The sequence below is a fragment of the Varanus komodoensis genome, unplaced genomic scaffold (genome assembly GCF_004798865.1).
Source record: "Varanus komodoensis strain SLA01 unplaced genomic scaffold, ASM479886v1 scaffold16, whole genome shotgun sequence".
NCBI lineage: Eukaryota > Metazoa > Chordata > Lepidosauria > Squamata > Varanidae > Varanus > Varanus komodoensis.
In genome coordinates this window covers 1,613,306-1,636,101 of record NW_025335468.1, presented here as the reverse complement: position 1 = coordinate 1,636,101, position 22,796 = coordinate 1,613,306, and the positions used below count along the sequence as shown (strand labels likewise).

Below are 22,796 nucleotides of genomic sequence, written 5' to 3'. Positions count from 1 at the left end.
CCACCCCGGTCAGGCGAATACTTCAAGAATTCTTGCTTACCATATGCCCTCCACTGGCGATGCTGCCAGCTGAACCAGGGTGCTTCCCATTGCTGCATGTCAGGCCAAGCCCTGGCTATACAATGGTGCTCGGAGGTACAAATCTCCCTGGCAGGATCGGGATATGCTACAGGATAGCTTAGGAATTCATTTTTAAGCTTTTTGCAATGAATCATCCTATGTAACATTGGAAAAAAGATACTTTCACTTCATTTTGGAATTCTAGGAGCTGAAGTACTTTTATTGCATAATGGCAGGGAGGATCATGCATAGGACCATGCCCGGAACCATTCACCAACCCCAGTGCCAGTGCATGTTTGAAAATGGCTGTGGTAGAATAATACATTGAAAGCAAAGCATTCCATTCTGCATTTTCCTTTCTCATTCTTTGCAATTACCTCAAGGTTCAAAGGAAGCTGGTCTGCCTTCATTCCCCTACAAACAGAAGGCACCTGAAGAGCAGCTGAATAGCCTTCTCCCTCAGCTTCAGCCCCATCTCTACCTTCCATTCACAAAGCCCGAGGGATTAGCAAATCCAAATTTCTATGCAGAAGAAAGAGAATCATTGCGGTTCTCAGTCTGTTTCTAGGATTGGCCTGCTCCCTAGGAAGTTAAGCTCATCCTTTCCAAGCAAAATCTATATGCTGTGTGTTGAGCATGAGAGGTCTTGTCTCCTGCGGTCAGTGAAGATAAGCTTCCTGCCAGTGTTCCCCTGATTCCTTTAGACAGCTGCAAGGAAGAAAACAGCTCTCGTTAAATAGCTCTTTTTTCAACAGCCCACAATCACCAATATGCAGCTGTCCCACACCACATTTGACCCCCCCCCCTTTTAATCAGCACTTACCGCAGGATATCTGCAAAGGCCGTGAGCAGGGGCTTGCACTGGTACTTAACACCGTGCTTGGCACAGAGGGATTTCACAAGGGGGGCCACCTTCCAGTAATTGTGCCGAGGCATGGTTGGGAAGAGGCTGCCGGAAGAGAGGGAGCAAAGGTGTTAAACTGATACCGCAGAGATGCCAGGAAGCCAAAAGCATCTTATCTCTGCTGAAGGTCCCTGGCCCTTTAATGCCCGATATGAATGTGGTCTGTCATTTCCATGAAAGCCTTTCCCAGAGTCATTCGTGTTGCATAATGTCTTCAATACCATCTTTGCTCTCCATATAGTTTATACTCACTGATGCTCGATCTGGAAGTTCAAGTGTCCAGTGAACCAGTCATTGAACCTGGATCGATCCACATTGCACGTTGCTGCAAGCTAAGCAGGATGGAGAAATGGGCTGAATTGCATTTACTTTGATTATTGCCAGCACACAGTGAATGTCCTTATTTGTGGTTCTTAAACATCATTGTAGGGTGGACCACCATTTCTCTTTGCTTGTCTTTTGAGGGATTTCTTACCCTACAACTATTGCATGAAAAATCCATTGAAAGACTCAACATGTACAACTATTTTAAAATCAAATTACATGCATGAGCAAAGAAGAACCACACACATAAGCAACTTAGGATGAAGTGGAAAGCTGAAGGGGCAAGCTGCTGTTCACCAGGAGAGTCAGTTCTCTCTTCAGTCTGCAGGGGAAACTTGAAAGGAACTCCTAATTTGTTTCCATTTTCCTCTGTTCTCTTCATTGTGGGCTCACTTTCCTCCTTGAGGGAGCAGTAGGACCACTGCTTAGGACCAGCTGATCTACATTACTGCTCACCAGGGCATGCAGCAAGATAACACTGAGTTTCCTAAGAGCCTTCTTGCACTAAAGTATGTATGTGTGTGTGTGGGCATCCAGGAATCATGCAGTGTAAGAATTGGGAAGACTCCTAGTGTATCAAACCAGAGGCTGGCTGGCTTCAGGATTCTGTTCCTGTAGTGGCCAAGCAGAGGCCTGCGGAAGGCCCACAAGTGGGATGCTCTCCAGGAACTGATGTTCAGAGGCATCTCCCCTCTGAGGCGGGAGGTGATCAATCACCATCACAACTGGTAGCCCCTGGTAAAGCTTATCCAGGCATCTGCCTAATCCTGTTTCAAAGTGGCCCATTGCCACATGGTGCAATGGTGGCTTCTGCAGTTTCACTAGGCAGTGTGTGAAGAAGTAAAACTATTCCAGAACCACAATGAGCAGAACAAGCTAAACCTTTCTCTTTCTATCTCACCCTGCTTGTGTCAGGTCTGAAAATCTTCTTATTACTATTACTCTGAAAATACTATCCTCCTTTATAGAAGCCAAATCATTGTTTTGATTTTGTTTTGATTTTTCCAGGGATCAGAAATGATCATCCCATATGTCTGGCTTACACTACCTACATGGCGATATCCCTGTTTACTTTTCTAGACAACAGTTGAGCTGATGCTGAAGCCCACATCGATAAGACACATACAGGCAAGAGTTCAATCACTTAAACTGTTACGATGAGCACCTGAAAACAGTGCTGAACAAAAAACAGAATTGACCAGTTAGCTAAAAAAAAAAAGCCCAATTGTTTTGTGGAATTTCATGTTCCAGTGCTGAGAAAAAAAAGTCCTGCTGGTTGACCACTGAGATGCCAGACAGAACTAAAAGTTCTGGACCTTCACTTTGAAGCCCTGAGTAGCCTGGGCCCAGGATATCCCAGGCATTGCCTTCTCCTGTATGACCAACACCACCATGGCTAGTTAGCACATCTCAGAAGTCCATGTCCATTGAAGGTCTTATTCAAGTGAGATGCCACCATGGGCTAAGCTAGCAACGAGAAGGACCAGGGCTTTTTCAATTGTGGCACCTGTCTTCTGGAACTTCCTTGGGGAGACTATCCAAGTCCCATCACTTTTTAGATAAGCAATTATAACATAAGATTGTGGCAGGAACCATAAGCCATGGATTCACATTGCAACTCTGCTGTGGAAACTGCAATATGGCATATATGGCTCCTGAAGTAATATATGTGATGCACTCTGAACATTCTAAAATATTATATTTCTGCTAAGTATTATGCTCCTGGCTTGGGACCAGCTCTAAAGAATGGCCAGACACCCTTCATATGGCTGGACACCTGTGTTGTAGCCTCCTATTGCTTTCTGCACCAGTGTCAAAATTCTTTTCTTTATGTTAGGATTCTTCACTACATCATGCTGACTGGGTGCAGAGAACATGATAACCGAGCACAGAGTATGGGCTAAACGTGGGGTGTTGTCTGAATGAAACTGCACTAACAAACTGCAGCTTGTTGACCATGAACAACCCATGAAGAAAAGCCAAGAACTGTGGTTGTTCAGCATTGTTTTTCATTTTGACTGGGTTCAGACAAGGATCACCCACATTTCATCAGCAACCTACAGTTCAACAGCTCACACTCAACAAGCTCACATTTACTATTAAGTGTGTGTTATCATTTTGTGTGACCCCACACTCACTCAACCCAGAGTTGAGTGCCTTCTCTTCTTTCCCTGGTACTCCCCCTCCAACACGACTCTTGAAAGATTGCTTGCCAGGGGCTTTCTTTGCGCCTCTCCCTATTTCCATCATTCATGTCTTATCCTATTGCGTACATTCCAGTTGCAATAGAATCCCCAGCTGTCAAGACAACAGGCTGATCAAAGGTTTGCCTTTTTGCATGATTATGTCCAGAAGCAATTTAACAACAGCAGTCTAACCCTGACCTTAGTTATGAGATGACATGCCCCCAAGTATTCATTCATTAATGAATTTACTAGAGGAAAGAAAGTTAGTGCCTCAAAGCAGAAGTGGATGTTACCTCACCTGAGCAGAAACCCAGTCTAAATTCTGATCATAATCAATGTTCATTGGAATGTGGTTCATCTGTGAGATCCAGATGAACCATGTGCTTTCCAAGAGCCTAGGGAGACAAATCATGGTAATAATAAAAATATTAAACTACTGCCATGCAATTAGAGATGGGCAAACCTGTACCCCCAATAGGAACTGGGCTAATTCTGTTGAACATTTGCAGTGAAATGGGACACCCATTTTTGTAAGTGTTCTCTGAAACCTCATAAAGGGCTGGCTCATTAAGTCTTGGCTGTCATACAGCCACTTTCTCTTTTCTGCCCCTTTTCAATCCCCTTTAACTTGGCTGTGCTCCATTCTTTCCTTCCCATAGGAGTGACAGGAGGGACCGAAAGAGAGGTCCCACAGTGGCCCTTCATCAGACCCAGCAGTGTGACATAAAGGATGGCCCAAGATCTCTAGGAATTATATTTGCTGAGTCCTCCAACCTTACTAAAGGCCCAGAAGTTTCTCAAACTACAATTACTTTGTACTAGGGATTCCCTAGTGGAAAATCCTCAGGAGCAGCTCAGCCCTTTATTACCAGACAACAGATTTTAGGAAAAGGGAAAGGAAGAATGGAGCAGCTCAGAATAGGTCTTTTATATTTATCAGCCTTGCCAAAATTCAAAGAGTTTTTTTTGGCTTGTTCATAAAAGCTTAGAATCAATGGCTAGCAATGAGCAAACCTGAGGTTAGTCTCTAAGATGCTACAGCATAATTTCTTGATTATGGTTACAAATGGGCATTGGTATTGGATTCAGCCTTGTGAATGGCACCAGTTCCCATCAGCAGTGTATGACAGCTATGCTTTTGTGGAATGATTGACACTTTCAGAACTTTCCCTGCTGCATTAGGAGATTATCATGCATAACTAAATTCTTCCTGGTGTCTAGTCTAAAACTGGTTATTGTTATTAGCCACTGTTTGCACTAGGTAATAATGCAATTTTTGAAAAAAATAAATTGCAGAAATGTGTCTTTTGGAACTGCTTTTTTTTCTGGAACTCCATATTTCGTGCATGGTTGCACACTTTAAAAAAGTCCTTATTGCACCAGACAACCGTCTACTGTTTCTGATATATCTGTTGAATGAGCAGTGACCAAGATAGGCAGACCCTGATTCCTGGGAGTTTTGCTTAGCAGATCAGTAAATGGTCATTATAGAGGTGAAAGTTGTGGGTAATCTTGGGGTGTGTGACCTGCTCAGCTTGCAGCTCAAGCCTAGGCTGTGCTCTGTGGGCAGCAGATAATAAAGTCAGATTCACACTATAATAATATTCACAATAGAGTTATTAACTACCACACTACATGAAAAATCACCCTCTTCTGAGAAACTGTGCATTGTGCTGCCTTACAAAGAAAGATGAGAAGAGGCTCCACCTGAGCCTCCTGCATGAGCATGAGCTAAAGGGCAAGTTCTCTTGAGGCTGTTTACACAAAACAACCCCCTCCACCCTCAGGCAATGGCACTGCTGCTACTTCACAGTCACATCCACATTCCTCTAAGACGCCGCCCACCAGAAGATTGCATAACAACACTGCAGGAGCCCATTACAAGGGATAGCAAACGTACCTGCTGCAGCTGATTGTAACTAAGAGTTTTGGAATATATTATGGCCCTGACTCGTGTTTACAGATTGGAAGTTGATGGATTAAAAATAGTTTTGGGTGCCATCAGAGGCACAAACTCTCTGAAAATCTTCTCAGGCTGTTTCTACAAGTCAACTGAGATCATCATTATGAGCCTGTACAGTCTGATGAGATCACCTGAGATGCACACAATCTAATTTGTCACACTCCACCAGTTTATAAAGGCTTGTACCTTTATGAGGCTTGTGTAGCAATAGCACAGCTGAGAGTTTACACGAGGATTATTACCTGGCCAGCCAGAAATATGCCATGAAGCTCTTAAATCCCATTAAAGGAATGTACAGGATGCAGATACGGACATAATACAGCAGCATGACAGCAAATTCCTGCCAGATAGAATAGTGATATGGTGATATATCAGGAACAGATTTGCTGCTTTTATCATTTTCACATCTAACTCTATGGATTAATGAAGATTACAAAGACTATGATGCCACATGACTTAGAGAAACGTTTGCACATATGGAAACACAAAGGGACTTCATCATCTTCAAAAGAAGAACTACCATGGTAGCATAAAGGAGACCAGTAACAGTGCGGATGGACCAGGCAGTTCGATATCATGAATAGTGATATAAGACAAGGGTATGTGGGTGTTTCTGCAGGAAGCTTTGCCCCAGCTCAGAATGAAAGGAATTCCTGGCAGAATTTTTCAGAAGGCACAGGAATGCTTTGGTCACCCAGAATGTTATTTCTGTAGGGACCTCTGGCATACAGCTAAGGCAATCTGTTTGGAGCAGCCTGAGGGCCTGGTCTCCAAGATAACAGCTACTTTATTCTCCCTGCTGCCACCCAAATCCAGAATGGCTCCAACAAAATTTAAAAAGAAAATGTGCTGTTTTATAGTAGGCCAGGGAAAGTATTTCCAATGAATGAAGATGCTGAGAAGGCATCCATTTCATCTAAAGGTACAGATGCCTGACCTCCTGGGTTCTTCCAAAAGGAAAACTCTTAATGGTACCAGTTAGAAGGCATTGTGCAATCATTCTGTCTTTTTCTCTTTAACTGATTTTCTGCAGTAGGAAAAAAGCCAAAAGAATCATGAGGAAAACAGATGAGAACTATGAGTGTTATTAGGTGACACTGCTGAACCTCAGAAAATTTGATGAATGAAAAAGGGAAATGGTGACATAAAAGTTTCATCTGGAAACATCTTGTACGATTCATTTTCCTGCTTCTAGGAAAATACAGACTGATGACAAATAGATCAGATTGTCATCTGGAGCCTGCTTGAATTTCTATGAAGGAGACAGACTGCATGATACAAGTATCAACTGGAAGCAGTTTTGGTTTTGCTAGATGGACCTCTTTATGATGATGATCATTATCTCTTACCATTCCTTGGAAGTGTAATGATGTGAACTGAATTTAACAAGCATTATAAAGTCAGCATAGCTGTGCATGGAATGGGCTGTGGTTAAGCATATGTTTCCATTATAAAACGATCCAGAATTTACAGATATTTACTCCCAAACCAGTACTACATCTCTCTATTTTTCAAACTGTGGTGAAGAAACTCGCCTTTGAAGAGTTTAAGGAAGCACCACCAGTTCTAGAATTCAGCAACCATCTCCAGATCCATTTGGAATTCTGGGAAAACTGCTTCTGTTGCATTCTGGGCCCTATTAAGCTTGTGCTTTCTCCCATGCCAGAAGGTCAAAATACCTAGAAAGGACTTGTGGGTCAAATCTAGGCATTCTTTAGCTCTTAAACAAAATAGTGGAACCATTTTCTTTGGAAGCTTGCCAGATATTGTTTATTTAGCTTATTTTATTAAAATGGAGATATTGCTTAAGCAGCTGGAATTAAGCAGATAGATGGGGAAAACTAGAAACAGATAACATTTAAAAACTAACATAATCTTAGCCTTTAAATATTCACAGTGCCTGACAGTCATAGGAATAGCATCTCATTTTCCTTCATATTTGAAAGGCTCTCTATTTTGTGCTATGGGAGACTGGAGTTAAATAATGAAATTTCCCTAATCCAACTCCAGTGAACAGTGATGCCAAAGTCAGTCTATGTTCCACACCTACATACATCAGTCCTTTTATATGCTTATCTGTAAAAGGAAGCATTGCAAATACATCTTTGCAGATTACTTACCAACCATTTTTTTCTCTGAATCACAAAGTGGAATACAATCAGCTGCACAAATATAACAAACGCCATTGGGGCTAAGACTGTGGTGAAAAAAAATTGCATGTATAATACAAAGGTGAGCACTTTTCTTCAGTTGTACATTATCTAAATTCAAATCAAGTTAGATTATTCCTGAGAGGTTCCTCCTCTCCCATGTCATACTGTCAAATTCATTCTTACTATAACAATACCTTTGTCCATCCAACTGACTATCCTGTCCTTTTATCAAAACAGTCCAGTCAGTGAATATGCTGTTGTTCTACCCCACCAAGGGGAAGATGGTAGGAAACTTTAGCTAGATTTAGGAACCATTGCAAAATGGCAGAGATACTCACGGATGAAGTATTTGTGCTGGTGTTGATACGGCATGTATTTCTTTTTCTTTTTCCCAAGCTGCAAATGGGAAAAAGAAGCACAGTAGTTAAGCTAAATTCAAAGCAAACTATATTACACACCAGAGCAGCTAGCTTCTGTGATGTACTATTCGAGACAAACACTATTGATTTATCATGCACAATGACAGACAGACATTAAGGGATTTGTAGACATTAAAGAAATTGTGCTACAAGCTCTTCCTTCCTGCAACATTGCAGTCCCCAAAGCATATACAAAAATCTCTACATTATCGCTGACTGGGGACAATAAATGGATTCCATTTATTTATTTATTTAAAAAAATTGTAGGCTTTCCATTACTGTCGTCTCTGAACAGCTTACAACATTATTTCAGACTTCAATAAAAAAAGATAGATTAACTATTCCACAGTGAGCATCATTTAAATAAATTAAATAAGTCATTTCACAATTAAAATTACTGTGTGTTAAAATATTGGCCAAATAAAAAGGTCTTGTCCTGGCGCTGAAAAACATATAATGACGGCACCAGGCAGACCTCTCTAGGGAGAGCATTCCATAGTCGGGGTGCCACCACAGAGAAGGTCCTCCTCCGAGTACTCTGTCTCCTGACCTCTTTCAAAGAGGGTTCCCGGAGGAGGGCCTCTGCTGCTGATCTTAGGGAGCGGGAGGGCATGTATGGAAAAAGGCGTTTCTTTAGGTATCCTGATCCCAAGCTGTTTAGGGCTTTATAGGTAATAACCAGCACCTTGAATTGAGCCTGGACTTTGATGGGAAGTCAATGGAGCTGATAGAGGTCTGGAGTTATATGAGAATAACGCCCAGTCCCCAATAGCATCCTGGCAGCTCTATTTTGCACCATCTGAAGTATCCAGACTGTCTTCAAGGGCAGCCCCACATACAGCGCGTTACAGTAATCCAAACATGAAGTAACCAATGCATGTGTCACTGTTGCTAGGCAGTTTTCCTCCAGGTAAGGATGTAATTGATAGATTAGCCGAAGCTGAAGGAAAGCGCTCCTCGCCACCACTGTCACCTGGGCTTCCAAGGACAGCTCTGGGTCAAGGAGCAATCCCAAGCTGCGGACTCTGTCCTTTAGAGGGAGTGCAACCCCATCCAGGACAGAACCATAATCACTTACCTGGAATCCCCTTTCATGCTGCTCACTTCACATTGGCCCAAAGTATGGTCTAAAGGCAGATAAGCCATCCACCATGTTGAAGCTAAGCAGGTTTGGGGCTAGCCTGAGCTTGGGGGGAGATTTCCTGGAAATTGCATGTAGCCACCTTGAGTTCCACAATGGAAAAATGGTGGGAAATAAATATAAATAAAATAATAAAGTGGGGTACAATCAGCTTGAAGTGGAATCTCCAATCAGATAGTGGAGATAACATGGAGATTTTCTTCCCCATGTTCTCCTACCATGTTGGAACAGGGCTAGGGAAAGGGGTGGGAGAGACCAGGAGAAAGGGCCCATGGAAGTGCCCTGGATCAAGCATTTCTTTGGTCTGGCTTAAGGCCATGGGTAGAGGTTACCCCCTGCCTCCCACTGGTAGATATTAGAAAGCCAAAGGAGTCTCAACCAAAATCTGAGGTACTTGTCCACCACCAGCAGAAGCTGTAGTAGATCAAGTAGGAGAGCTGTGCGGAAGGAAAGGTGTGCTTCTTTTTTCCCTCATGGCTGCCCAGGTTGCGTGTCAGGGATGAGCCTGCTTCGGGAATTCATTCTGTGGACATTCTAATACAGACTGACCTAAGGATTTGAACTAAGGTGCAGATTAGAACACAAGTTATCCTCAGAGTCTGATTTTTGTCTAAACACTGTGATGCAAAAACCTTACACATATGCAAATGTTTTATTTTGGGATAAAACACCTTCAGTAAAGTATATAGAGAAAATGCATTTAGGGATGCATATTATGTAACAAAATTAGTTCAAACAAACCACACACTAGAGAATCGAGAATGCTCAGTTTTATGCAAATTAAAACAAACACAGTTTAATGCAGAAATAGGACAGAGGGGACTCCCGAAACTCAATTGCAAAATACATATGGATCAGGAAGATACTCTTAATCGGGTATATGGTTTCCTTAACCTGCTGTGTTTTCTTTTCTGCAGCTTGAGCTGTTCCAAGAGCTCTTCTTTGCTTACCTCCACAGAGAGTGCCTTGCCCAGGCTGAACAGGAGCGGGTGCATGTTGAGATCGGGGTCCTTGCGGAAGCAGTTGGGTTTGGCATGATGCTGATTATGCAAATGCTTCCACCAGCTCGGTGGATTACCCTGCATATATAAGTTGTATAACACCACAGTTGTTGCATTTATTCATGGAAAAAACTACAGCATAAAATTTGACATTCATTCATTCATTCATTCATTCATTTAAGGTATTTTTATACCATTCAGTTAGAGGTGCTCTCATAATCGTGTACAGAATGTACTTTAAAATATCAAATAACAATCAATTTAAAAACAAGTTTAAAACAAACTTGTCTGTCATAGAACAACCACATAACAATAAATTTTGGCAGGCTGTGATAAAACAATAACAAAATGATGCATAATAACATAACCATTCCACCTGTACCAAACTGTTTAAACAGACATTTGCATGTTAAAAATGACATTTTTAAAAAAATGGCAAATGTCGACATAGAGAACCCTATGGAATACCTTACCCATTTCAGTCTCCCAGGTCAGCCTGTCTTGAAAGTCACTGTTATTCAACAAAACATTAAATGAGGGATTCTAGCAAGCAATTGCTGAACTAGAATTTATCAGGAGGTCTGATTCTATAGAATCAAGCCTTTAAGAAGGCAAAGGATTTCCTATGCCAACAGTTAAATTGGTATAGGAAGCAAGAATACTGTGTTATCAGAGTACAGGGTGACAAGTAATCTTTTGAAGGGACACTGAAACTTTTTTAGGAGTTTTGCATAGAAATGTCGGAGATTACATCTCTTACATCATGTAGCTCTCTGGACTCACTGTTTGGAGTACTTTTCCTTAAGCTGATTTGTTACGTATAGGCTTACACTCCTCAGGTGGAAGGTTTTATAAACACATTATAGTGGCTTAGTGTGAACATTGTTCAAGTCACTCTTCACTCAGCTTTAACCACCATCCTCAATATTGAGGTGAGAGTCCCGGGCTACTTTAAAAAGCTGCTATATGCATGAATGAGATCAGGTCTTTGAAACACAGAATGCTTGAAATACGCCATATAAATACAGCTACAGCTATTTATTCATTTGTTCTCCTCACCAGCAGCAGGCAAGCCCCTGAGATCATCCCTCTTGCTCCAGCAGAGTACAGCTAGGGAAGTGCTATCTAGAGGTCACTTGCAATCTCTATTTTTTAATTTTGTTATTATGTTGGTACCTTGCCATCCACCCACAGAACAGAAAGCAACGTGCACAGAGTTCCTAAGTAATTTCCCATCCAGGTTCTGTCCAGGTCTTGAATCTTTTGCTTCAACAAGGTTGCTGCATAATAATTCAAACTATCTCAGTAGTGAATTCATACCTTAAGCATTCCCATCACAAATAAATTACACACTCTGTTCCACTTGGTCTTCTCAAAAACGGAAACATGCCCCAGGTCATGCTGAAAAAATCCATACTGTATCTGAAGGGCAAAAGCAACATCAAGACAGAACTGATGCAATTATTCCTTTATCACCTTTTCAGGAGACTCCTATCTGTTATTCTCTGTATAAGTTCATTTTCTGGGTGAAGAGATACAAAATGCTTTGGGCTTCAGCCTGGGCAGTGGCTGTCACTCAGCCTAAAGAGTATGGGCCAATTGTCTGACACTATGAGCCAGCCTGATGTGTACAAAGAGGCTGAAATTCCACTAGCTATGCACAGATTGGTTAGGGAAAGAGTCTTATGAGACCTTGGGACAGTAAGCTAGTTCTGGAGTGCTGAAGAACAGTCCTTTTACATCCAGTGATGCAGGCTGCTTCTTGAAAAGGCTTTTATCCTGCAATCACCCTGCCTCATTTGCTGATTTTTTTCATAGGGGGCCCAGATCTCATCGTCATCCATTTGTAGCCCTCCCATGTTTCTTCCATCTTCTTTCTCACCCAGAGTTAAAAAAAGTTAAAGAAGGGGAAAGATCTATTAAGTTCACAACAGCTATGGAATGTTAGCACTTGCAGCTCTCTATCGCAAAATGCCGAGAGATGCCTTACCTGTGCAGTAGCGAACAGTGTTATAGCAATAAAGAAAGGCAGCCAGGATTTTCCAAAGTACCAGATGGTGAGCCAGGATGCAATATCTAGCAGGATAGCATGAAGGAAAATGAAGGTGAAGAAGAGATAATTTGGCTTCAGGAGTCCCATCTTCTTCACCTGGTTGTGCAGATCACGAAAATCTTGTACCAGCACTTCCTATGAGAAGTATCAACAGTTAACAGCATTTCCGATGAGAAGTACTCTCTTCTCAGATGTCACTCATGCTGTCTGAGAACATAAGAAGAGCCCTGCTAGATCAGTCCAAAACCTTATCTAGTCCAGCTTCCTGTTTCCTAAAGTGACCAACCAAATACCCATGGAACCACATAAGCAGGGCTTGTGGGCAGCAGCTGCCATGCACCTTCTGCTTGTAATGTGTCTTTCGGATGCCACAATACCTCTTCTGTTGTTAGTGTTGTTAAACAATGGGGAATCAGAAGCCCTTGCAGATCTATTGCACATCAGCCAGCAGTCTACCAGTAGAAAATACGATCTACCATGTGCCCATGTCTAACTTAGAGCATATGATCCATGTTTATAGATATGGACAAATATGACTCACAGGGTCTAAACCAGGAAGGCAATAGTGAATTGGATTGTTCTATTCAGTCCAATCGATGGATGTTAACCTTAAGATCTATATCTGATGCTTCAGTAGATCCAAAGTTATGTCTTATTCAAAAACTCTTGTATCAAGTCTATTGCATGCCATGATGTCTCTAATAAGCATTTGTTTAAGTCAGCTAACTGCTAGAGGTATCATACTGCTAATGCTTTCATTAATCATATTAACTGGACACTAGCTACCTCTTTTGGGGAGGAGTTTTTTATGTGGATAAAACTGTGTATTGGAACACTATTTACTGATACATACATTATTTTACATTATCTGCCTGCTTCCTGGAAATTAATGCATGACCAATGTAAATGGATTTTCAGTGTTCTTTGGATAGCTAAAAGCCTAATATTATAACACTGGAAGGAAAAATTTGCACCTCTTATAATTCAATGCATCAAGGACCTAATGATGCTTCCAACGTATGAATGAATAGCAAACAGATACCACATTTGAACAGATACATACATGGATATTTGGTCTATTTTTGCTGAAGTTTATGTTTAACTGATATATTCAAATTTATGTAGACATGTGCATGGACATGTATATGTTTCTTTTTATGGTATGTTTTTGTTTTGTTGAAACTCATAAAAATGCATTTTAGAAAACTGACTATCTTAGACTAGGGTGTCTATCCGTAAGCTAGTAGATCTTCACAACACACACACACCCATTCCACCATATCTTGTGTTTAAAGTGAAGCTTTGAAGAAAACTCACATTTTTGGTGGGCTCACAGCTAGTTTCATCAGGTGCCAGCTCTCCAATCAGCAGTGAGTGCAAATATTTCTTCACTAGGTCATCATTCTTGTGAAAAGCTGTGAAGGCATCCTAACAAACACACAAATAAATAGGGTATAAAAGGAGGAAGCCCTGTGAAGACGTGAAGGAAATGCAAGTCATGTGGGTTTGTTCCTTTTTAGCAACAGATGAAATATTCCAATTGATTGAGCATAAAGAGCATAATTTCTAAGCATCAGAAATGGTGCAGGCAGAATGGTGCCACAATGGTGGCAAATTAGTCTCAGTGATACATGTGATTGTGATTTCAGAGCTACAGAGTTTCTTGGATAGCTGAGAGTGGTTTTCAAAAGAGGAAAGGCAGAAGGAAAGAGGTGGGGAAATAAAAGAAAATCAGAAGAGGAAGCAATAGGAAATCAGAGGATCAGTGTGAAAGGAAAGGAACTTCTGTGGAATTTCAAAACAAGCTGGAATGGAGGAAACGTGAGTGCAAAGACAAGGAAAGGATTGAGAAAGGAAAACATGCTGAGAATTTTGCCGGGCAGAGGTAGGACTCTAGATGATTCCTTCTTGCATGTGCCTGAACAAAAATGCCAGTTCAATAGCTACACAAATGAGAATTTCAAGAAATGTACATTGCAGGTTTTTGCTGGAATGATTAATAGCATGCAGCAAGAAGACAGAAAACAGAGTTCTGGTTTACCTGTAATGATAATCAAATTGGGTCTGATACTCAGGGTGTATGCTTCAAATGCCCCTCTGACCATGCATTTTACTCTGTCTCAGCATCTCAGGTCTGCAGATTTTAATTCTGGCAATTTGGCACAAGATACTCTATATCAGCATACTCTTTTATTGCCAAGAATTTCAGGGTGTAATGGTTACATCAAAAATTATTATTATTATTATTATTATTATTATTATTATTATTATAACATTTCTATGCCGCCCCTTGCCGAAACCTCGGGGCGGCTTACAACATGATAAAATACATTGAAATACAATAGTACATACATGTAGGAAGTGAGAGTTGCTATAGGCTTTAACAATATTCTCATGACATTTCAAGGCCAACAACTACAGCTGAGTCAGAAATACAGAAAACATTTTCTCAGTTGTAATCTCTGTGGTTCAAGGATCAAGTTGAAAGAATCATACTTGAGGACATCTATCTCAATTGATAAAGGATGAAGATTCAAGGCAAAACAAACTAATCTGTATACCCTCCCAGAGATCAGTACCAACCCAGCATCTTGCTTTGAAACTTCTCTGTGATGTGAATCTAGGCTTAAGAAAACCAAGAAATCAAACATGTTCATGATCAAATCCATGAAAGTTCTGATGCAGAAATGCCTAAAGCACCCCTCAACCATTTGGGTCCAGGTCCAACATTCAGGACTGATTCTTGCCCAGTAGTCCAAGTCACAGAAAGTAGATGAATCAAAGTCTTCAAGGAAACACAGCCTAAGAAAAACTTCACACACTTTGCAGATTACTCACACAACATCCAGAGAAGCAATGGGCCCAAAATAAGACCATCCTTAGGCCCTAAGTGGTGATAGATCCAAATATAGCAATGCTGGCTGAGAAGATGAAATGTTCTAGCAATGCCTCCAAGCCTGAGCAGGTGTCTTTCAAACACAGACTGGCTATCCCAGCTCTTTTACTAAACCATTCATGGACAGAATTTTAGCCTGTCATGAGGCCTCTTTTCCAGTCTGGAAATTTCCTTTTCACCTTTTGATGATGAACTTCAACCTGAGTGACGGTGGGCTCCTGCAGAGGTGGCCAACTCTCATGGCTGTGAAGGCTGAAAACTACAGCTGGACAGGGGAGTGATCCTGCTTTCACTTGTTTTTGTCTGAGAAGACTGACAGACTCTCATCAACCTCAACATTCCACAAGGTTGTCAAGGCCTCAGTTCAGCCAAGCTACTTCTGACCAAGTCTTAGTGTAAACTAACAGACTCTGACACATTCCGGTTCCTCTCTGACTTTTGGTTTTGGGCAAACCAGTATTTGCCATTGCATCTGAACAAGCAAACTATGGTTTATGTTTGCAGCATAGCATCCCAAGTCAGATGCTACCCTAACAGAACAGATGAATATTACCTTAAAACGATACCTCAATGGCTAGATTGCAGAAGTGGTGGGGGGCAGGTGCTCCACCTCTTTAGGGTCAAAAACATCCCAGACATCTTGATATTGGGGAGGGAGGGAAGGAGGGCAGAATGGGCAAGGAGATGTCTGGAAGCAGAAGCACAGTGCTGGGAACAACAGGGGGAAGGGAAATCCACATCAGCATCCTTCCAGGAGATCTGAGTATTGTACTTAGCCAGACAGTCCATGCTGAACACCTTGGGGCACTGGAGGTTGCTAGCAAGGAAAAACGTGAGCTGCTCTGCATGGTTCCCAAGGTCTCGCACCAGGGGGCCCATTTGGAGTGACAGTTGCCCGCCTTGCAGTGGGCAGCATTGGACAGAGGCAACCATCAGGGGACAGGGCAGAGGAGAGGCTGGCTAAGCATGCTGCTGGACAAAGTCCAGGTCCATGAGAGTCACTGTTGTTTTACTATCAACCAATACGGAGGAGTGTAGCTCAAGCCCCTCAGACATCTGGAGACATCCTGCTCCTCAGTCTTCTGAATCTGAGTCAGCAAAAGTGGTGTGGGAATACTTGGCTAAGCCTTCCATCACGCTTGCTTGCAACACCACCTAAGAATTGTTCTATCAGGATGTCATCAGACACTTTGTAAAAAGCTTTGTGAAAGTCAAGATAGATTATATAGAGGTGGAAATAGTAGGCAGCAGGAGGTTGGGGTGAACATCATGTGACACACCCCTGAATCAGTCATTACTAGCAAAAATGCCTTGTATAGCTTTTCCTACAGACAAGCCCTTCCTCTCACAGAAGGCCAATCCAGGATTCTACCACAACAATGTATAAAGTTGACTAACTGATGGTTATATGCTTCTGGGAAAACAAGTCACTGAAAAGCTATAAACGAGGACCCTTCTACCACTGGGTTGCTTTTAATGGTATGTTAATGGTGTCACATTATCTTGCATCCAGGCATAGATCTCTGTATCGGTGGAAGTACTGGATGCTAAGGAGAAAGTTGTCCTTGCATTCATATACCTGAGGTGCGGCACATGAATGTGCAGGCTGATACTCTGTTCTTAACCAAGATGAAATAAGACCAAGATGTTCTAACCAAGATGTTCTAACCAACATCTTAGCCAAGATGTTCTAACCTTCTCACACCTGAATTTTGGATAACAAAACAGCGGGGCTTAGATTCCACATGTAACATTTCTACATTTCTACTTAGTTTCCTGACTGCTTGAAACTAACTGCAGAAATGTCTTTGAAGTGGAAATATACATTGCTATCTAAACTGATGAATGGGGAGGCATGGTAAACACAGACAGGAACTGTACATTTGCAGTTGAACATTATTGCTGTTAAAATAATTAATAATGAAAATATGCATGAAAATATGCACTGTCTGGCCCAGTTTTATTGGATGAGTTTCAGTTATTGAGGCCCAAGGATATGGACAAGGTGCGTGGTCAAGTTCAGCCCACCACTTGTGTGCTCAACCGTTGCCCCTCATGGCTGATTACAACAATTGAGGAAGGGATTTCTACTTGGGTCCGGGAGGGTATAAATGCCTCCTTGGGAGAGGGAATGGTGACAGCCTCTCTAAAAGAGGCTGTAATTAAGCCACTCCTGAAAAAGCTCAATCTGAAGGCAGAGGATGATGATAACTCCCAGCCAGTGGCCAACGTTCTCTTCCTGGGCAAGGTGCTTGAATGGGCGATGGCTGCTCCAGGCACTCTTGGATAAAACAGATTATCCGTTTCAGTTGGGAATCAGGTCTGGTTTTGTAATGGAGGCTGCCTTGGTCAGGGAGACTTTGCAGGGAGAAAGACAGGGTAATACAACCCTGTTGATTCTCCTGGACCTCTCAAAGGCTTTCAGTACCATTGACCATGGAGTCTTTCTGGGTAGACTTGCTGGGCTAGGAGTAGGAGGCACTGCATTGCTGTGGTTCTGCTCCTGCTTGACCAGCTGATTCCAGAAGGTGGTGCTGGGAATTATTGCTCTGTGCAGCGGCACTTATGCCATGGGGTACTGTAGGGATCTGTTTTATCCCCTGTGCTATTTAACCTCTACATGCAACTGCTCGGAGAGGTTATCTGGAGGTATGGACTGAAGTGTTATCAGTACTCCGATGACACTCAGTTCTACCTCTCTTTTTCACCAAACCCAGGTGAGGCAGTGGCAGTTCTGAAGCAGTGTCTGAGCATGGTAATAGACTGGATGAGGTCTAACAAATTGAGACTGCAGACAAGATGGAGGTGCTGTTGGTGAATAGACTGTCTGTCCAGTTGGGTGATAACTCAAACTGTTCTGGACGGGGTTGCACTCCCCCTAAAGGACAAGGCTCATAGTTTGGGGATGTTCCTGGACCCAGAGTTGTACCTTGAGACACAATAGGCTCAGTGGCCCAGAGCAGCTTATATCAGCTTAAGCTGATATACCAGCTACAACCTTTCCTGGACCGGGAAAGCCCAGTTACTGTTATCCATGTTCTGGGACTCTCCTGTTTAGATTACCGTAGTGTGCTGTATATAGACTTTGAAGATGGGAAAATTAACTGATCCAAAACAGGGAAACAAAACTTAATGGGGACTGTCTCATGAGACCGTATGTGCCAGTCCTCTTTCAGCTGCACTGGCTGCCAGTTGAAGTCCAGGCCTGATTCAGAGTGCTAGTACTAACATTCAAAACCCAAAGTGGCTTGGGGCCTGCTTATCTCAAGGATTGCCTTCTCCCGTATGTACCTTCCTGGACCCTGAGGTCATCTTTGAGGGTCCTTCCCTGCGAGCCCCTTCCAAGGGAAGCAAGGTGGATGCTACCAGGAGGACGGCCTTTCAGTTATGGCAGCCCAGTTGTGGAATGAATTTATTAAGGAGGTGTGCCTGGCACCTACTTTGTATTCTTTATAGTGCCAGGCAAAGATCTTTCCATTTCCCCAGCATTTTAACATTTTAATATTTAATATTATATTTTAATATGTGCTATTATTATGCTTCCATGTAGATTAAATTTCAATTTCTATTGTGGTTTTGTTGTTTTAAGTTCATTTTTGTTTGTGCATGCTTGTCTTTTTGGCTTTTGTTTAAACACCCAGAGAGCCTCAGTTATTGGGTGATACAGAAGTGAGATAAATATCACTTATATCAAATAAATATCAAATAAATCCATTTAGATGATTTCTCTAATGATAGATGTATCCTTTATTCAACATTCATCAATATCAATAGTTCACAGTAATAGCACTAATATTGATTTGTTTCTATACTGACATTAATGCATATAAGAATTTAAAGAATTACACTGTCAAAACAAGATTAGCTCCTGCCTAAAGAAGTTTATAATCTAGATTCTGACAGGGAGGTTAGACAAGGAGAAGACAAGCAGAGTCAGGATTTAAAATGTCCAAATATATTTCATAAGTACGGGTAAGTGTGCAGAAATAACCTGGCTGTTGAGTGTTACTCAGCCCAGTACTATGGACTTGCTATTGGAAATAAGACTGACTTTCTCCAGTAAGTCTTTCTGCCCAATAAGTAACATGCTGTCCTTAGGAGGGTATGAGGGAAATGTGATTTTACTAAATTTGGATGGAGTCAGAGGAAGGGTTTGTGGAGTTCACCCCTGGCCTATATTTCCCCCAACAATGTGAGCTAGTTTTCTCTGTTTCTTTGTATATCATGGCATTTCTCTCTCGCCACTTCTTGACCTTGGGGATTTCCCCAGTGCCATTAACTTTAATTTACAACTCATTTTATCACTACATTTATTTTGAAAATGTTTATGATATATGATAAAATAAATAGCTTCATAAAGATTAATGTCACCTCTCAAAGGCTTCAATTAAAACGAATTACAACTTGGTTTTTGGAGGAGGTTTTGGGGGGAGGTGTTTTTTGTTGCTGGCCATAAACTATCCAGGACCCCAAGACAGCTTTACTGAAACACCAGATAAGATTTAAATTCTTGAAAATATATCAGGAAATTAAGCCCCATCAACTTTACAAGAAAGGAAAAAACTAGAACTGAGAAATGTCACTGTTGCTATGGAAACCATCTTGACTTCCGAGCGCAGCAGAGCTGTTTGCCACAAATTTTCAGCAACACATTGTTAACATGTTGTTAACATGTTTTTTTTTTTTTTTACCAACTTAGTGTAACCTGTGTGAGGTGGGCTTGAAGCAAAAATGCCCCCTGGACTCCCTGCAGTTGCCCACCCCCTGCCCTAGAAAGTTCTCTAATTCTGTCTCTTTATTTTACTTGTATTTAGCTAACAGCAAAGCTTTAAAAAGCACCCCGCTGATAGTTCCCCAAACACCCCATAGCATTTGAAATACTGCTGCGGGAGGGGAGAGGAATTAAAGCCCATTTAACATGACTGTATTTGCAACTGCCATCCATTCATTGGTGCTAATGAACTTCTTCAACAGAAATATTTTCCATGAAAAAATGAAGCTCACATCACTGTCACAATGGCCTACTCTGCCCTGACACCGGTTCTTCAGGTTCTCTTGGAAAAACTTCAGGAAGAAGTCTTTCCAGGTCTGCTATCCTAGATCCTTGGGGATACCAAAGACTGAACACGAAACATTGTGCATTCAAGAGGCATGGCTTGGACATGAGTCAGAGGCCTTCCAAACCGTTCTAGATCCTGCAATAAGAACTCACTGTAGCATCTTGTCCTGCATAGTGGCTGATCACATGGGTGCCTCCAGGGTGCTGCCCCTGGGAGTCAGTGTGATCTAAGCAGCCAGTGTGCTCCTGGTAAGTGATCAGGATGAGGGTTTGGCTTAATCATCCCCACCTGAACACAACCTCAATCCCTTCTTCCACAGTTCACCTCTTCCGGAATGGGCTTTCCTGCCCCTTCAGATCCTTCTTCCCTTTTCTACATCTTGACAATCTGCTCAAGTGTTACAAGAAAACACTCAGTGGACAAGACAACACATGACCCTACAATGCTGCCTGATACCAGCTCAGCTCTTTGTCTATCTAGCAGTTCTCTATCTATGTTGTCTAACTCTGGTTTTCCTGGGCACTAAGCAGAGGTCTTTCATGGCTATCTGGGTAACATCCTGGGAAATGCCTGCAGGTGTCAAGGACTGAACCTGGGACTTTGGCCATGCAGGGCTTCTGCTGTGCCTTGCATCATGGTCTTGCCCAGCTGCTCAAGCTCCTGCAAGAAGACCTTACCGTGGCATCTTGTCCCGAATAGTGGCTGATGACACGGGTTCCTCCAGGGTGCTGCCGATAAAATTGGCTGACATCGTAGACTTTTCTGTCGATGACAAGCCATCTATCTTGCTTGGAGTTGCTTTCCCCTGAGTGGAGTCCGACCTCCTCCCAGGTGAAAAGCCGTGGAACATCTGAACCAGGTCCTGCTTTTCCTACACTCGTGCCTGACTGTTGAGGCATTCTCACTGCCAGAAGCACACCTAAGACTGGGTTTTCCAACTAGCTACCCTGCAGCTGCTCCCTCTGGTAGAAGAAACTGTGCCTTTCCATCCTGGCTCATGCATCAGCCAGCTTTTTATGCACCTGTTGCAACAACCCATTCAGCATTCCTGAGGTTTCTATTCCTCCAGGCATTCTCTTTCAAAACTCCTTGCTTTTTTCCCTGCACTGCCCCATCTGCTTCATTTCCCTACCATGCTGCTAAGAGTCAGTCTTCCTTAATGTCTACTCATGCTGCTTCTTACTATTTGGTAAAACTGGATCAATCTGCATGTTGTTTATTTGGGATCTTCGAATAAACTATTTGGATGACCAAATACCTCAGTCTTCCTCAACCTGACACCCCCCAGATACCAGAACAGAGCTCCCATGCCATGCTGTATGGGAATGATGGAAGCTGTAGTACAACTCACCTGGGACTGGAATTTCAACCTATAAACCTATTTACCTGTTGGTACTATGCATTGGGTGGAGGACAGGAGAGCCTAGAGGAATGTTGTCCATGGGGTCGTGGTGGATCGGACATGACTTTGTGACTAACATAGCATAACTATGCATTGTGCAAGAGTCGTAGCAGCCCTTTAGCAGAAGTTTGGTATTTTTCATCTTATTTTTATTATTTATGTATTTATTTAAAAATTATTTCAGACTACAATAAAATAAGATAAATTACCTATTCCACACTGAGCATCTTTTAAAATAAATTAAATTACTATGTGTTAAAATATTGGCCAAATATAAAGGTCTTGACCTGGGGCCGAAAAGCATATAATGACGGCGCCAGGCGGACTTCTCAAGGGAGTACATTCCATAGTTGGGGCGCCACCGCAGAGAAGGTCCTCCTCCGAGTACTCTGTCTCCTGACCTCTTTCAAAGAGGGTTCCCGGAGGAGGGTCTCTGCTGTCAATCTTAGGGGGAGGGAAGGCATGTAGGGAAAAAGGCTTCCTCCTTACTTGATATTTCCAGAGTGTGTCTTATTCACACATCAACATAAAACTAGATAGGCAGAGAGAAGGAGAGCCAATCTTGATAAACTTGATTGCTGGGTAGAATGCAACAAAATGAGATTCAGTAAGAACAAACGCCAAGTCCTCCACCTAGGGAAAAGAAGCCAAATTCATTCATACAAGATGGGGAATACGTGATTCAGCAGAACTGAAAAAGAAAAAGACCTTAGAGTTATTGTGGCCAGCAGGCTAAATATAAACCAACAATGCAATGCAGCTTCGAAAAGGGAAAATGCTATTTCAGGTGCATTAATGGAAGTATTACAATTATTCGGAAATTGTATGGAAACATGGCAGCTGGGATCACACAGAACAGGCCATGGGGAAGTATAGGATGCTTAAAGTGTGGAACCCTTAAAATCCTGTTTTTCCACAGGATTTCATGGAAACCAAACATCTCACCATAGATGCTGACCTCACACCTAATGACAAGCCATACCTGCACACCTTCCAGCACAGGTGTTGTTATGTTACACAGCCACTTAAAAGTATTTGCAGGCAAAATATTACTTCCCTTGAGAATCCCTAATCCAGGCCTCAGGAAACCATTAGACTCCTTGATTTCAGAAAGTGGACCATAAAACTACTGTTTTGATCAAGATGCCAGGACCAGGATGCAGAAGCTGAGTGGAGACTTGCATCAGGTTTAGAGGGCCAGAGGCAAGAGGCAGTCTTGAAACAGTCCAAGGTC

The 22,796-nt window shown here is 42.2% G+C and overlaps 1 protein-coding gene across 1 annotated transcript; it reads right to left on the bottom strand.

Annotated features, from left to right (window-relative positions):
- Nucleotides 1-719: 719 nt before the first annotated feature.
- Nucleotides 720-21,059, bottom strand: LOC123021213 (acyl-CoA (8-3)-desaturase-like). Its single transcript, XM_044425801.1, has 12 exons — nucleotides 20,838-21,059; nucleotides 13,522-13,632; nucleotides 12,142-12,339; nucleotides 11,472-11,573; nucleotides 10,101-10,229; nucleotides 7,929-7,986; nucleotides 7,558-7,634; nucleotides 5,680-5,777; nucleotides 3,773-3,869; nucleotides 1,217-1,296; nucleotides 884-1,009; nucleotides 720-768 (listed from the first exon to the last, which is right to left on the bottom strand). The coding sequence occupies exons 1-12, from the start codon at nucleotides 21,057-21,059 to the stop codon at nucleotides 720-722; spliced, it is 1,347 nt and encodes a 448-aa protein (XP_044281736.1).
- Between the last annotated feature and the right edge of the window lie 1,737 nt (nucleotides 21,060-22,796).